The sequence below is a fragment of the Nyctereutes procyonoides genome, unplaced genomic scaffold (genome assembly GCF_905146905.1).
Source record: "Nyctereutes procyonoides isolate TBG_1078 unplaced genomic scaffold, NYPRO_anot_genome, whole genome shotgun sequence".
Lineage (NCBI taxonomy): Eukaryota > Metazoa > Chordata > Mammalia > Carnivora > Canidae > Nyctereutes > Nyctereutes procyonoides.
In genome coordinates, this window is record NW_026575139.1 from 9,503,123 (window position 1) to 9,520,036 (window position 16,914).

General features: G+C 56.5%; 1 protein-coding gene across 1 annotated transcript; it reads right to left on the reverse strand.

Moving 5' to 3' along the window:
- Positions 1 to 3,571: 3,571 nt before the first annotated feature.
- On the reverse strand, positions 3,572 to 10,600 carry FAM181A (family with sequence similarity 181 member A). Its single transcript, XM_055304311.1, has 2 exons — positions 10,205 to 10,600; positions 3,572 to 4,787 (listed from the first exon to the last, which is right to left on the reverse strand). Exons 1-2 carry the CDS (start codon positions 10,247 to 10,249, stop codon positions 3,822 to 3,824), a joined length of 1,011 nt encoding a protein of 336 aa, XP_055160286.1. The 5' UTR covers positions 10,250 to 10,600; the 3' UTR covers positions 3,572 to 3,821.
- Between the last annotated feature and the right edge of the window lie 6,314 nt (positions 10,601 to 16,914).

Sequence of the window (16,914 nt, forward strand, 5' to 3'; positions counted from 1 at the left end):
AGAGCCTGCACCTGCCCCGCCCCAGATTCTGAAAGAGTCTTAGGTGCAATCAATGTCCGTTCCTGGGTTTGGCAAAGTAAGCAGCTGGCTGGTGGGGGAGCACAGTTTTGAGGTCCGGCTCTGCCCTTGGCGTGCTCCTCTGGGGCCTCAGCTTCCCCATCGTGCGGTCCCCAGCAGCCTTGCCAACCCCTACACACTGGCTTTCCATGGAACCAGTAAGATCTAGTGTCTTCATGAGGAGGAAAAGTCTGCCAAGCAGCACTTCCAGCCACAGGTCAGAGGAACCCAGTGCATCTTGCCCACTCCTTCATGGTCCTGATGGGAAAATAGGCCCAAAGAAGGGAGAGGACTTGCCTGGACACACATCGCAAATCCCTGGGGTTTAACCCGACAGTGCTGGGCCAGGGTCCCATGTGGCCTTGCTGCAAGAGATCCTCAAGAATTCCCCACGGAAACCTCCACACTGGAGATGTTCTACCAAGGGGCCCCGGGGACGTGGCCAGAGAGGGCTCAGTGCATAGTCAGTGGAAAACCCTGTCGGAAAATTGTCCTTGCTCATCTGGCAGCCGGAGGGAGAGCCTTTATTTTCAGGTGGTGGGGAAGCGGTCGGCCATCCACGATGAACCAGAGAAGAAAGATGCGTGGGTGCACTGGGGCTGGGTATGGGGCACTATAGCATTCCTCAGGTCACCTGTACCAGTATTAACTGGCTGTGGCCACTGGGGGCAGGAGGTGGGGGGGAGGACGAATCCAGTCTGAGGGAGGTGCCCCCCTGGAGGAGAGGAGGTTGAGAAGGTAGGTGGGAGGGGTGGGGCAGGAAGGCTCAGTCTCTGCATTCATTAGCACCACTGAATGTAGGATGTGGGGTACCCGGGGCTGGGATGCACCAGCATCGCGCTGGGTTCTCAGAATACTGATGCTGGTCCACACTGTAGGTCACAGGCACTGGTCAAGGCCCCTCCTCCTCAAGCATCTTTCCCACCCTTGGCCTTCTCAGGTCCAGGGCCCCCCCACCTCCCCACAACCCAGAAGCTGAAGGGTTAATGCCTGGCCTGGAAGGGAGGGGGCAAGCTGCTCTTCAAGGTCGGTTCTGATTGGTCAGTGCTCAGGCTGTGCTGGTGGTTGCATTTCTGGACCACCACCGCTCCCCACAGGGCTTCACAGTCGTGACCCTCTGCAGAAACCCCTTCCCCCCACCCCCAAACTTTGGCCTCCGGGTAGTCTCAACAGCATCACCAAACACTCAAAATCCTGGAGGTGGTTCCATTTCACCAGCAAGAGCACAGTGCTGGAGATCTGAGGCTAGGAGATGGGTTACTTTGTGTTACCCTTTGAGCCTGCCTGACTCATTTTTGGGTCAGAGTCATCTGCAGCTACTACTGTAGCTGCTTTTTTTTATTCTTTTTAACCACAGCTTTTTTTTTTTTAAGATTTTATTCATGAGAGACACAGAGAGTGATGCAGAGACATAGGCAGAGGGAGAAATAGGCTCCCTGCTGGGAGCCTGCGTGGGACTCTATCCCTGGAACCAGGATCACACCCTGAGCCAAAGGCAGACGCTGAACTGCTGAGCCACCCAGGTACCCCAAATCACAGCTTTCCTAGATGTGTTTTTCCCCAACTTGCTTCTTCCTGGGGAGTCATGCTGCCCTGTGCTTCTGTCCAGCTGCTTCTTAGTAAAGATTTCCGCTTCCGGATGAAGCCTCCCTGATGCATTTGAATTCATGCATCACTAGGTGTCCCCTGGGAAAGGAGCCCAGGAGGAGGGGGTGAAGGGACCCAGGCATGGTGCACTTGGGCAGCCCTCTGAGAAAACATGCCTCCCAGAGCTCGGCTCCTCCAGGGAGTACAGTTAGGTGGCCAGATAACTAGGAGAGGCGACTTTTGGTCGGTGCGGCTCTGTCAGGTGTGTAGCCCTCAGAGTGCCAGGTGCACACATCATCCCCACAACCACCTGTGAAGGTCTATTTTCGACCACATTTTTCTGATGGGGAAATTTTGGTACAGAGAGGTTTAAGTAACTTGCCCAAGGTCACACAGCTGGTAGGTGGCAACGCCTTGCTTGGAGCTTTTAACACCCTCCTGTACAGGGTGGAGGGGCTGGGCCTCAGTGGAATGGATCTGGAGGGGCCTTCATGATGTGCAGGGGAAGAGGAGGTACATGCAGAGCAGACCAGAGCAGCCTGATGGGGAGGGTCCTGTGTGCTAGATAATTACTCTGAACAACACTGCCCATGCCACCTGGCTTCCATGGCTCTCAAGTCCTCCAAGACCATCAGACAGAAACTGCCAGAAATCCACCGGCTTCCTAGTGAGCAACCTGCCCTCGCATGCAGATGCTCCAATCTGCAGGAATCCTAGAGTAAAAACAGGTGGGGGGCAGGGGGAGGACCCTTAAACAATCACCAGCCATGGAACCTTGTGTTAGGAAGGATTCTGAGGCCATGTCTGTCCCCGGAAGGAGACAGCCTGCAATTAGTTGAAGGTATTTGACTTGGGCGCAGAACTGGTAGGCACATCTGTTTGCAGTTGCTCACCTAGTCCTCCACTGTACCGACGGGGACACCAAGTCACAGAGGGAGATTAACTTCCCAACATTATGCTGCTAAGTTGGGCCCTGTAGTCCCCAGCCAGGGGAGAACCGGGCTTGGATGATCCAAGCAGCTCGGCACCCCTGGCAGGTCTGTGTGCTCCCATCCATGGAGCCACATCTGCACAAAGCAGAGCAAATCTCAGGCCGGTGTAGAGGCTCACACCTTTCCAATGGCTGTGCCTGCTGGGCAGCATCTGGGCAAACCCCAGGGTGACTCCCTGCCACCTGCAGCCCCTCTGTGCATTGTCACAGACAGAGGCCCTCATCACTCACTGATGGAACACCGGTGTGAGCCAGGCACTGCACCAGGCCCAAGAAGAGAGCTATCAGCAGGTTAGCCAGGAATCTGACTTAGAGATTTTTTTTCTTGTTTGTCCACAAGGGGTCAAGCTCCAATTTGTCTTGATTTTCCCTCTGACCAGGGTTGGGCATGACTGCCTAGGCCTGGCCTCTTCTCTGAGGCCATAATCAGAGTGGAAGGCACAGAGAGGGGGACCACTCTCGTCCTGCCCCTCATGCTGCAGGTGGGACAAGGAGGCCCCAAGAGGAAGGGTCTGTACCACATCCCGTTGAGACTACAGCTCCGCCTCCCCTGGTAACCATCCTCCCTAGTCTCGAGAGCACTTGGTACCTTCGGGACGTTCAGGCCTCCGCCACCCTCTGCTCTCGGACACGGGCAAGCCAAGCATCCTCCCCTGGCCTGCAGTGCCCATTCTCTGACACCACAAAGGTCTCAGGGCCATCCCTGGCCTCCCCCACAGCCAGCTGCCTCCCTCAGCTGCCCTCTGCCTGGGCCCAGCCAGCATTTCTTAGCCCGGGGACTATCCAACTTCATGACATCCAAGATGTGGAAACTGCAAAAGAAATGTCTTTATTCTTTTAACTTTCTTAATATTTACCAAAAAACCCAGAAAGAACAGAACTGAGATAGTGGCTTACACAGTGGGTGGCAGATGAACAGATGTGTGCAAAGCCCCACTGCCCAAGACCCACGCAAGGACAGTGGGACTCTGGTCTGGTCGGAGAGAGGCCAGCAGAGCCCAGCCCCACAGCTCCCAAGGCTGCAGAGGCTGCCCCAGCCGCGTCCTCCCCCTCCCACCCAAACACAAAGGAAAGGGTCCCGAGAGACCACACCACTGCTCAGCTGGCTCTGCACATGGAGCGCTCCCGGGGGGCTCCCCAACACCCCCGTGGGCCAGAGGTGGGAGCCGAGGCCCTGCCAGCCAGGCTAGAGGTAGCCGAAGACATTGAAGATGGGCGGGGGCACAGCGGGCTTGGTCGGGATGGGCTTCAGAACCACGGGTCTGTACACTTTCTGCCCGGGCCCATCCACGTGCTTGCAGAAGTGGGCCAGCTCCCCGGGGGAAGCGGGGCTTTTCCTCCACAGGCCCAGGCCGGGGACCGGGCTCTGAGGCAAGGCCCCTGGAGGACCTGCATAGACGGGCTGTCCATGGTACTGGAAGGGGCAGCAGCTCCAGGCATTGACTCGGCCCACCAGGGAGACCCCAGACATCTTGAGTGGCTCCTTTTCAGCCGGTGCCCTTGGGGATGTGGGCACCGGGGCCGTCTCAGGATCCAAGGGCTCCAAGCCCTTGCAGTGTTTCTTACTCTCATAGGGAGGTCCCTCCCTGGGGCCCAGCCCCCCCTCCAGCCCCAGGGGGTAGCTGTGGGTGGGCCGAGGCTCTTCCCAGAAGGAAGCAGGCAGCTGTCTTTTCCTCATGGGCACCTGGCCAGGCCTGGCAGCTTCTGGGTTCTGCCTCTGTAGGGTCTGCTCCTTAGAGAGACATTCCTCCCTGTAGGGGTTCCCCAGAGCTTTCTCCTTGCAGCCCCCACCCTCACCAGGACTGGAATCGTGGCCAGAACCGAGGGGCAGCCTCCCGGGCCGGTCCTCGGCTCCCCTTTTCAGGTGAGGCTCGGCCCCTCTGCCGGGGAGGCCCCGAGGAAGCCGGGAGTACTTCTGGGAGAAGCGTTTAAGCTGCTTCTGTAGGTACTTGCGGTGATCCACTGAGCGGCGGCAGGGCGCAGACTTGTCCAGGGCTGCCTTGATGTCGCTGGACGCCAGGTTCACAAAGTTCAGCAGCATCTTCACGTCACTGTCGGATGCCATCACCAGGGGACCACTGCATGGGGCTTTCCATGAAGAGGGTGGGCTCTGCTGGTGGCTGGCAGCTCCGGGGAAGGGCACAGAGCTGACCTGGGGGCGGGGACACGCAGGTCGTTGGCGGTCCCTGCGAGCACCCGCACCCAGCCCTCCCCACGGGCTGCGGGGCTGCAAACAGTGGCTCCGGCCCCGGGAGCCCTCGATCCCGAAACGGAGTCCTGGGTGGCAGGCCACCGGTTCAGGCCGCTGAGGGTTTCCTCAGCATCTGCGAGGGCACAGGCAAGCAGCAGTCGGCCTGAGTCCGTTGCCCTTGACTTGCAGCCCATGTTCAGAGAGGCTGGGCGACTTGCCCAAAGCGGCCCAGCTACAAGTGGCATTGCTGGGGCCCGAGCGCAAGGCTCCGCGGGCCCAGCCCACCGTGGCTCCCACACACCACGCTGCCAACGTGCACCACTTGCCAGCAAGGTTTTTATTTTCTGAGCCGGGGCGACCACTCCACTTTCAAGCAAGGCCAAGCCCCCTCTCTCCCTGGCGGTGCCCTCCTCCTCCCACCCCTGCCCCCAGCCCTGCTATCACCCCCCCCCTCGCCGGTCCCCACGCTCCACCCCCAGCGCTCACGCAGGACAGGCAGGACCCCTGTCTGGCACTCAAGCCTCGGCCTGCCTGGCGGGCTGATCTCAGACTGCGGGCAGCGGGACTCCCCCGTAGAAGCATCTGCAGCGATTTCATGCCTCCTGGGCCACCACCCGAGGCACCTCGCCCCTCCCCCGGGCCCCAGCCCGCCCCACGCCCCCACCCAGCTGGCTGGTGCCGCCCGACCTCCACACTGACCGGGGGTGCAGGCCGGCCCCGGGCCCCGCCGCCGATGTGGCCTGGCAGGTTCCCCGCCGCAGACCTGGGCCAGGCCCGGCGTGGCCGGCGAGCTCCGTGCGTCCGGCTGGAAGCGGTCGTGCAGCCCTCGAGTGGGCTGGATGGAGGACGAGTCCCCGGAGCTGGGGGGCCCCTCAGGCCAATCAGGAGCGCCTCTCCAGATACAAAGCATCCCAATCAGGCGGCAGCGCCCCGTTCCCACATTCTTTGCCGTCACAAATTGTCACCATGGGGACCGTCACAAAAAAGACAGCTCCCAAATGCAATCATTTCCCGGTAAATTTCTACCCTTCAGCCCCTCCTCCCCTTGACCTCGGTTCCCTGGTTTCTTGAGGGGGCAGTGTGTGTGCGTGTGTGTGCGTGCGTGTGTGTGTGTGTGTGTGTGTGTGTGTGTGTGTGTGTTTAAAAAGTCCAGGAGTGAGGAGGGGCTGAGCCCAGAAGAGTGGGGTTTGCATACCTCCCCCAAAGACTCCAGGCCTACAGCTGCCATGCTCCAGTGCAGACAGACAATCGGACGGGGTAAGCCAGGGCGGGCTGCTTTCCCCTCTGTCCTTGAGTGTTGAATGTCTCTCCCTCTCTCTCCCCCTCTCTGTCCCGGTCTCAGTCTGCCCCTCTCTCCCTGTCCCTGGCCCCCACCCGAGGCACCGGGCACTGGCCAGTCTGGGAGGGCAGGCAGCAAGCACGCTGGTGTCCGGGCAAGGTAGCCGAGGAGGGACTCTCTAACGAGGTGCTGGGATATCCATGGGAAGGGAGCCGGAGCTCTCAGGAATCTTGTCTTTATGTTTGCTTCCTCAATTGAGCTGCACAAAGCCTGAATTGCCCATTCAGCGCGGCCGGACAAAAGGCTGGCGTTGCACGGTCCCCTTGCATTTGTAGTCAAACAGTTAGGGACTTAAATCGAGTCGTCATGATGGAGAAAGAGGTGGACAAAGCCCATAGAATTGCCATCAGCAAACATTTTCCTGTGTCATATTAGCCAGTCTCCATGGCTCCCCCTGGCCTGGGGACAATGGCACAAGTTTGCACACTTGGCTACTGTCACCGTGCCAACGCCGGCGGGGCCGCAAGCGGGCCGCTCTGAGTGAGCAAGGGAGCCCCGAGCCGGCCGCTGGCCCTGCCCACTGACTGGCCGGAGGGAAGGTGAGGCCAGCGGAGGGCGGAGGGGGGCTGCCTGGGGAATGCTGATGGGCGCGGCCTCCGTGCCAGCACGTCCTGCCTTCCTCCTGATGCTCGGCCTCCTCTTCCCTGTCCTTCCCTTCCTCGTCCATTCCCTTCCCTCCCACCCTCCTGTGCCACCGTCTTCTCCTGTCCGCCGGTCAGCTGAACAGTTGGTGGCCTGTACCCCAACCACACCTCCATGCCACCATCTAAAATCCCAAGGACTCCCCTCTGAGGTCATGGGAGCAGGAGCTGGGCAGGCCCAGGGGACTCACCCAGGAGGATGGTCCCAGCTCCTCCTGCTGGCCAATAGGCAGCTGCTGCCTGCACACAGTGGCCTGGTCTCAAGCCACCTCCCTCTGTGGCCTGAGGGTCCCTACAGGCGGAACGAAGGCTTTGGAGGAGAGGGCCCTTACACCCACAAGCTGTAACTCAGTCTAAGCATTTAGGATCTGGTGCGGTATTCCTCGTTGGGGGTGCTGGGGAAGCACAGGCTGACACGGAGTTGTCCTTGGGCTGGAGCATCCCGGACCATCGGCTATCACAGGCCCCTGGACAGCGACTCCTCTCTGCAGCAGTGTGACAGCTAAATTGCTGTGGCTTTCAGCCCCTGAGGTTTGGGGGTTATCTCCGCAGCAGAACCTAGCCCAGCCTGACTGGTAGGGGCAGGAAACATCCTTTTTGCTCCAAACCAGCCCTTACACAGGGCTGCGCAAGGTCACCAGGTTGGGCTCCCTGCTGCTCGCTGCTTGGGGACTAGGGTGCACAGCTCGGCCAGTGTTCCGATTCCTCCATAACCCAGCGCTGGCCCGCTTAACCACGTTCTGTGTCATCCTCTGCCGGGGCACTGGCCCCATCCCAGCCCGTTCCCACCGTGGCCTCCTGCATTCTCTGTGTCAGCTCCTGTGCTGCAGCCTACCTGGCCTTTCCTGCTGGTGACGTCATCCCCTCGCTGCTCACACAATAGCCAACCCCCAAGGTCGGGGAGCTCTGTGGGGTCCAAGTCCATAGCTTAAAAAAAATCATTCCATAGCTCTCAGTATGGGCTGTTCTACCCATGTGTTCTTCCCACTTGCTGAGGAAGGAGGGAGGGACGGAGGGAGAGAGGAGGGAAGGATGGAAGGGACGAAGAGTTGGAAGGAAGCGGATACTTCGGGGGCATCTCATAAGTGCCAAGAGCTGCAATCAATGATTACACGTGGACGATCCCACCTGACTCCATGACAGCTCAATGCGTCATTTACCGTTGCCATTTACTCAGCAGGAATGGGAGGCGGAGCTGCTTTCCCAAGGCCTCGCAGCCAGCAAGTGGCAGAACTGAACTTGAAGCTGCGTGCACAGCCCGTGTCAGTCCCACCGCGCACTGCTTCCCTGAGCGCCTACCGGGGACCAGGCACTGATTAAGTCCTGGGCTGTCGGGTTTGACGGCATCGAAAGCCAGATTTTATATGAAAGTCCTGGGTTCGTCTCTTCTGTCCTCTGTCAGACTGTGACTCTTGACACCTGCTTCAGGAGTACAGAAGCTGCAGCTCTTTGACATCAGTCGAGGGGAAAGAAGGCAGCCGTGAAGAACTGCGGCCTGAGGTCCAGATCCGTGGCCCTACCGTGACCTGGCCACACCTGGGCCTCCGGAGGCCTGCGACCCAGGCTGGGGAAGCTCTTCTGGGTTTCTCTGGTAGGTCATACGGACAGATGGAAGACGTCCATAATACTGACTCTGCCTTATTCTAGGGAGACTTCCTTTCACAGCACTTCTCTCATGTGGCCCTGCATCGGGATGGGGTGGGACACTTTTCCCTGTGTACATTTGGTAACACGCCCAAAGACAAGCCACCCAGCTCAGCACTACTTAGCCAGCACTGTCCTCTTGGCATTCTTCAAGGCCCAGCTCAAACATCCCCTCCTCCAAGAAGCCTTCCACCAACTTCCAGCATTGCCAAAGACACCCTCTGCCATCCCTGTGTGTATAGATTCAAAATGAAGTCGATCCTCCTTGGCTTAACACAGAAAGCCTCTGGTAATCTGACCCCCAAACGGGCCCTGCACAGAGTAGTTTCTCACTATGTTTCATGAATTGAATATTTTGCCCATTCCACTGAATAGAATTTATCCTGCGGACTGGAAACAACTGCTTCCTGCATTTGTTTGTTTGTTTACCATTTGCCCCACCCACCTCCACCGGGGTGAGCTCCATGAGAACAGGGCACAACCGCTCTCATTCATCGCTGTATCTCCATGGACTAGAATGGCCTTGGCACAGAGCAGGACTTACTCAAGGACCCTTGTGACCGCTGTGGCTGCACTTGACAACAAATCCTCTGTGCTCCTTTGGGACTCTGAGGCATCTCCCTGCCCCAGAGAGGGACACCCAAGTATCTGTTAAAGGCAAGTGAGTGGTGCTGGCTTGCCCTTGAGAGTCCTTCCTGGTCCTCTGCTGTCATGAGTGCCTGTCTCACACCACTGAGAGGAACACCCTAACTTTCCTGGGTTTCCCACACAAACTACCAGGGGCCACCCATCCAGAATCTCTGGTTGTCATCTGATGTAACCCACTTCTAGAATTTAGCCAACACAGCCGCTGATTGTGCCCAAAAGTGAGAGGGGACAGTCGACAATGACATGCACCAACCCAGCCAGAAGGGACACGGTATGTCATCTGGGGCAGTGGGCTTTCAAACTGCGTTTATGCAGAGAAGCCCGTTAAACAGCCTCGTATGGGTGCCCAATACATAAAACAGTGACCGCGACAGGCCAGGAGGTCAGCTCTATTTTACGCAGGCAAATGCATACTTCCCGCTGATTTTGCAAACAGCAGATTCAGATGAGGAAGATGCTGAAGATGACCTACAACTTTGAAATCAGGGGCTACAGATTACGGTCTGCCACCAGCCATTTTTTGCTTTGGTTCCAGAACCTATAGAAATCTCAACTTAGGGATCCCTGGGTGGCTCAGCAGTTTAGCGCTGCCTTTGGCCCAGGGCATGATCCTGGAGACCTGGGATCGAGTCCCACGTCGGGCTCCCTGCATGGAGCCTGCTTCTCCCTCTGCCTGTGTCTCTGCCTCTCTCTCTCTCTCTCTCTGTCTCTCATGAATAAATAAAATCAAGAAAGAAAGAAAGAAAGAAAGAAAGAAAGAAAGAAAGAAAGAAAGAAAGGAAGAAGGAAGGAAGAAGGAAGAAGGAAGGAAGGAAGGAAGGAAGGAAGGAAGAGAAATCTCGACTTAAAGACATAAACAGCTAAAATGATCACTTTTTAAATCTACCATACAAGCTCAGATCATCATCCAGTGAAAACCATCCACCCAAGAAGCTTCATTATCTAGTCCCCTGAGGTGTTACCCAGTAACTGCCCAGCTTACCACACCAGTCGCCAGCCTAGTGTGTTGGCTTGCGAGCTCTAACTCGTTTGAGTGTGTCTATTAGTGCGGTTTTTAGAACGTAACATCTGCAATCACCAAAAATAACTTTGAAAGGAAACTTTACCTTTCCACACCTCTGTAGAGAGTTCTGTTCCAAAAGATGGGCCATCTTCTCGCTTTAGACGTGAAGTAAACGAGGCCCAGACTGGGGAGCCGATTCACCCAAGAGCCAGGTAGAAGCAGGACTACGATGGCAGCTCTGTCCTGCAGCTGGCCACCTGGTCACAGTAGCAGAGAGCTCAGAGCTCAGCCCTGGCCTGCACTCACCACTCGATCAACGTATGTAATATGTACTAAGCCACTTGTTCAATGGATGAGAAAATTGGCCCAAGGTCCTCCGGTCAGTAAATGGCAGTGCCAGGAATGGGATGCGGGCAGCCAGGTCCAGACACTTGGTGGTGACCATCGTATGATACCGCTCCCTAAAGACCCTCTTAACCAACGGGCTGGCCCTAACTACCTCCTGGGGGCATTGGTAACCCAGAGACCCAGATGTGTCCCTCCCGGCCCTGGAGAGTTAAGTCTGACCACCTCAACGCAAACCCACGAATGCCACCGCAGAGGCACAGGGCTGGGCCAGCACTTTGTGGACACATGACATCACAAGATGACTTATGTAACCCCCTTACGTAACGGGAGTGTTTCTATCAAAGACCTGCCGAGGCAAGCTGTCAGCTGTAATCAGGACAGACAGGCTTTCCACTCTCTTGGAATGGGAGGCGTTGGGGTGAAATAAATTCCTTTGGCTGCCAGGCCGGGGGCTTCCTCTGCCCTGGTGACCTCCCCTCACAACCAAGGCTGAGCACCGGCATGGCTGGAGACCTCATGATGCCCTGAAGAAGTCACAGCTCAGCCGGCCTGTCCCTGCACCACTACCCGCCCCCCCGCCCCCCGCCGCCCTGGTCACAGCCCAGCCGCAGTGACAGAGACAAGCATCAGTGTGACCATCTTTAAGGCTGAGCTAATCGTAGCTCGCCGGCGGAGTGGACAATGAGGATTAAGAGAAATCATCTGTGACAAAGACTAGCACGATGCCTGGCTTGGAGTCAGTGACCTTGCCCCAGCTCTTCCCCTCTGCGCTGTGTCCACAGCTGCCCAGGGCACCCCAGCCTGGGCGCGTCTCACCCATAAAGAGGGGCTGATGTGGCCAGAATGACACAGCAGTCGTGCCTTTGTGCCCCTCTCGGGCCACCCCCATGAACCACCGCCTCCCCCATGGTCCCGGCTACCAGGCCGCAGGTCCATCACCTGGACTCTCTCTTCAGGAGCCTTTCTGGTCTATCTCTTCACCCCACCCAGGGCTCAGCCAGGAATGAAAAGTCCGTTTAATCTCAACTGCCAACTCAGGTTTGATTGGTGATGGCTGGCAGGTGCCCTGTGGAAAGATTCCGAGGCTCCAGGGACTCAGCAGTTAGAATGACCTGATCAGCTAGTCATGTCTTCCGTGGGCGTGGATGGAGATGGGCTGGCTGGTGCCAGGGGGCCCTGGGTCCAGCTCCCCGCTCACAGGCTGCGAAGCCAGGGGCGCGAAGCTTGGCCTTCTGATAACCCCTGGGATTTCAATCAAGGGAACAGAGTCCTAGAGAATGAAAAGTGACTCCTCCAAGTCCTCAAGTGCTCCTCCCACTTCCCAGACCAGAGCTCACTGATTCAGTTCAGCAAACCAAGACCAGAGAATGGAGCCTTTTGGAGAAAGGAGGCAGTGAGAAGTTTAGGATGCTGGAGAGAGGAGAGGGCACCACAGGGAAGGGCCAGATGAAGTCAGGAAGAAGGGCTGAATCCTCCGTGTATTTTTGCAGGCAGGAGGCACATAATAAATGCTTGTCGAACAAACCACCACATGGAGCAAAATGACCGATTGGTTTCTAAGCTCTCTTGGGGGCTCCGGTTGCCAATCACACAGAGAAGGCAGGGCTTCTGATTTGTCCCCTCTGGCCTCACGGCCCGGCCTCCACCCCCTCCCTGGATCACCTGTCCCAGTCTGGTAAGATACAGGGAGCAACCTTTTGTCATCTAATTTTTATTTCCTGATCTCTGATCGCAATTCTCTCTGTAGCCCAAATCCGGTCCAAAACACACATTTAAAAAATTATCTGAATAAAGTCTTGCCAAGAGAGGGACATTTGCACAATCAGCGATTCCCGGGCTCCCTCACATGGTGCTGGTCAGGTCAGAAGAGTCACTACAGTGAACTCAGGAGCCCCTTCACCTCCAGTTGAGCAGAGAGGCTCAACTCCACAGGTCAACATCGTTGAACATCACCCCCTTGGATGGCCTTCCAGTGCTTAGCACGTGGTACGTACTCCCTGGAGCATATTCATCACCTGGAAGCAGAGGTAGTGCGTGCATCTTAAGAGTCAGGCAGCCATGGGACACCTGGGTGGCTCAGCAGTTGAGCATCTACCTTCGTTCGGCCCAGGGTATGATCCAGGGATCCTGGGATCGAGTCTCACGTCTGGCTCCCTGCAGGGAGCCTGCTTCTCCCTCTGCCTGCGTCTCTGCCTCTCTCTCTCTGTGTGTCTCTCATGAATAAATAAAATATTAAAAAAAACAAAACCAACAAAAAAAAGAGGCAACTATATTCCTGTCCTGCCTCTGCTAATCTGGACAAATAATTTCCCCTCTGGACCTCACTTTTCTCATCTGTAAGATGGGGGCAATTCTATTTACCCTGCCGGCTTGCTGGGACCATGGAGAAGACTTGGGTCTGACCAGGCTATAAGATCTGCCAAGGGGTGGTGGAGGGAGAGAGAGAACTCCAAATAGTGCCCAAGGGCTTGATCACATCTAGTTTCAAGTTCAAAGAAGTCTGTGAGGGGCTGGCAGTGACAGTTCAGTCGGACTCTGAATGAGGACCAGCACTTCTGGATGATAAGGGTGATGGAAACAGGGCCCCAGCTCCACAGGCTAAAGGATGAGTGGGGTGGCTTTGGCTCTGTTGGGATGGAGTGGAGGGGATTCTAGTGGGGGAGAGGGCAGGTAGAGGAGAGAGGTAAGAAGCGTCAGATGTGGGCTTTTGGGCAAGTTCCAGCGAATCCTGTCCTGTCCAGAGCAGGAAGCAAGGCACCAGTTGTGAGTTCAGCATGTGTCCAGGGAAGCCTGGGGCTGGGTCTTGAGCCACAGCTCCGGGATCGGGTGCCGCTTCTCTCCTTTTCTGCGTCCACTGCCCAGGAAACCCCGTGGATCTCATGAGCCTTCAGGACCAGTCCTGAACTGATTATTCCTGTTTCAGGCTCCTGCCTGGATCTCTCTCTCCCCTAATCTCCAGGGTCCTTTCCAGCAGCTCCTTAGCCCTCTCCCCAGAGATCTTCAAGGTCCTCTCCCCAAACTGAGCTCCGGATTTTCTCCCTAGGTCTGTTCCTCCCACAGCTTTTCCATCTCAATAATGGCAGCTCTATCCTTCCAGGTGCTCAGGCCAGACCTCGGAGTCATCCCTGACCCCACTCTCGTGCTCGCCCATCGGCGCACCCTGTGGGCTCTGCTTGCCAACTACCTCGAGAATCCGACCTCTTCTCCCCAGCTCCTCGGCTCTACCCTGGGCCCGTCATGCACCATCTCTCACCTCACCTGGATGGTTGCCGAGCCTCCTAACTGGGCTCTTTGTTCCCCTCCCCACACATAGAAAAGTTTGCCAACCTTTGTCCTGGATATAATGTTAATTTAAATATTTAATGAACAAGGGCACCTGGGTCGCTCAGTCGGTTAAGCATCTGACTCTTGGTTTCAGCTCAGGTCATGGTCATGGGATCGAGCCCCAGGTCAGGCTCCATGCTCAGTGCGGAGTCGGCTTGAGATTCTCTCTCCCTCTCCGTGTGCCCCTCACCCAGCTTATGTGTTCTGGCTCTCTCTCTAAAATAAACAAGCAAAATCTTTAAGAATTAATAAATAAATATTAATGAACAGTTCCCAGGAGGACACAAGTGAATATTGGAGAGTCACTCTTTCCCCCTCTCCCTTCAATTCTGTTAAATTATCATCCCACTTGGAGGGAATGTCCAAAGTCTGGTCCAAAAAAAATAAAAGTATAAAACCTCAATTGTGGGACAGGCTTCTAACTCCCATGGGGAATACCCTGGAGCAAGGCAAACAGGCACCTGCCACAGCATCGTCCTCCCCTCCTCACTCCCACCAGGCCCTGCCCTTGCCAGCCCCAAGGAGCTCTTGCCCAACGCCCCCATCGGGAGACTGGGAGATGCTCTCTGAGACTGGTAAGCACTGGCTAGTGCTTTATATGTTGCAAAGAGACACACAGGGGCTCAAGCTCACTGTCCAAATCTCTAACTGTACTATGGGGCTCCTCCGAGTGACCCCATTTCACAGAGGAAACGGAGGCACACAATGATGTGCTCAGGGTTCACTCAGCTAGGAACAGGCCTGAGATCTGAATCCAGGCCCATCTGAGTTGGGAGGCTCCTTATTTCTTCTCATTGGCTTCTTCCCTAGAACTAGCCCTATAGAGATGTGTCAGCCCAAGAAACAAGTGAGAACAACATTTATGAACTTCTCAGATATGCCCAAATCACCCCACAAGGGCCCCATCGCCTCAACCTGACCCCTGAGAGGCAGGTGTGCCAGGTAAACTGAGGTAGCATGAGGCCCTGGATAAATGCTGAGCTCTGGGGTCAGCCTCCTGCTCCTGCTTAGGCAGCTGGCCAGGAGAACATTGTTTTGATGGCTAATTGAGAGGTGGCCTATTCCCCTTGAAAGCCTACATTTTATAGATGGGGTCACTCTTGGCCATATGCCTGTCAGCTGACTCTTTCCTTCCTGTCTAGGCCGCCTGCAAGGATCTCATGGCTCCTGGGAGTGTTTTCTCTCCAGCAGCAACCCCCCCCCCACTGCCTCCGAGCCACCGCAGAGGTGGTGGGGATCTTAGAGACCCTGAAAAACAATAGGGAGTCAGAGGAGGGGACACACTTTGGAGTCACAGACCTGGCTTCAGGTTCCAGCGCTGACACGTACCCACTGAGTGACCAAGGACAGGTCACTTGATCTCTCTGAGCTTCAGCATCCTCCCGTGTCGGGCAGCACCCAGCTGCCCAATCCTTAGAGGAGGCCAAGGCGACAAGCGGGAGCGCTTCCCACCCCCACCTGCCCACCCCACTCACCTGTGGTCTGCATTTCCACTTGCAAGAGCCATTCATTTCACGGGTCCCCTTATTATCAATGAAGAAACTGAGTTGAGATTGCCCAGGCAACCTGGGGAGTTAGTGGTCTGTCGGGACAAAAGTCCTGACTGGGGCCAGAGCTCCCACCGGGTCTTGCCAGCCCTTGGCTCGCTCAGAGAAAAAGGCAGAATTGTCCTTGGCCTCAAATGGCCACAAGAGGGCGCCCGGGGAATTCCTCAGGGTCCCCCGTGTTTCCCAGGGAAGGAGCCTTTCAATCTATCTCAACCTTCCTGGCCTCCCAGGCCTGCAGCCCGAGCTCCTGCCGGTCAGGAACCCTGACCACGGCCCCTGGGTGGCTCAGCGGTTGGGCGTCTGCCTTGGGCTCAGGGCCTGACCCCGGGGTCCTGGGATCGAGTCCTGCATGGGGCTCCCTGCATGGAGCCTGCTTCTCCCTCTGCCTGTGTGTCTCTGCCTCTCTCTCCGTGTCTCTCATGAATAAACAAATAAAATTAAGGGGGGGAAAAAGGATCTCTGACCAGAGCCCCCTTCCCCACCCCAGCACCCTGAAGGTACTACAGAGCCCCTGCTCATTCTCTTCCCCTGTCTCCACACCCCATCCCCAGGGTTATCCATCCTCCTCTTCCTGAGTGGATGTGGAATCCTTGGAAACCCTGTGTTATCTCTGTCAAGCAGGTGGTTCACACTGGGCTTCAGGATTGGGCTCCAGGTCAAACCACACTCCCATCCATCTGTCCACAAACATCTGCTCAGCACCTGCTGGGTGGGAGGAGGCCGAGGCAGACACAGCCCCTGCCTCATGGAAGAGAAAGCAGTAGTCCTGATGTGATGATGCCACGTGCCTTAGCATGTTAGCTGGGAAGCAAGCAGAAGGGCTAAGGGTGGGAGCCCCAGGGTTGGCTTCTGGAGGGTGTTGCCCTTGACCTGAGTCCTCAGGGAAGCAAAGGAACTGGTCTGACAAAGACAGCCTACAGTTCCAAAGAAGACACCCCCTGCCCAATGCTGGGCACAGCTTCCTCATTGATAAATGGGAATAGCACCTGGTACAATGGAAGAACCAACACGTGAGTGGAAAAATGGAAGCAGGCAGGAAACTGGGATGCCACGTGGACACGGGGGGCTGTGTATCCGCACCAGTCATTTTCATCTTATCCAAGCCTTGCTCGGCCCTTGGCTGTCTCCAGTGAGCTTGCAGCTTGTAACTCTTCCTCCCTTGACCTGCTTGCAGATGCATTTGCAAGACCACAGGTGCCTGGGTCACCAGTGAGAATCCCCGGGGGCTCCCCCCACTGCTGAACCTGCCAGGGCCACCCTCTCCTCTTCCTTACCTTGGTCTTCCAGGAGGCATTTTAAGGGCCTTGTATAAGGCCCTTTAGAATCAAAGCTAGAAGGAAGGCAAGCCAGGCAACCCTAGAGGCCATCTCGGAGCTCCTAGAAGATTAAAGTCTGTGAAAGTGACCCCGGGGCTGTGGGCGCACAGTCCCCCACATCCCCTACTTCAGAGGGTGCTGGCCGGGAAGATCTCTGAGTCTGAGGTGAAGAGCACTGTCTGGATGTTGGCACTGCCCGGTCGCCCCTTGTCCATCTTTTTAGACAATACAAATGACAAGCTATTTCCAAGTTTCATTCTCCAAACAGGGTCCTCCCG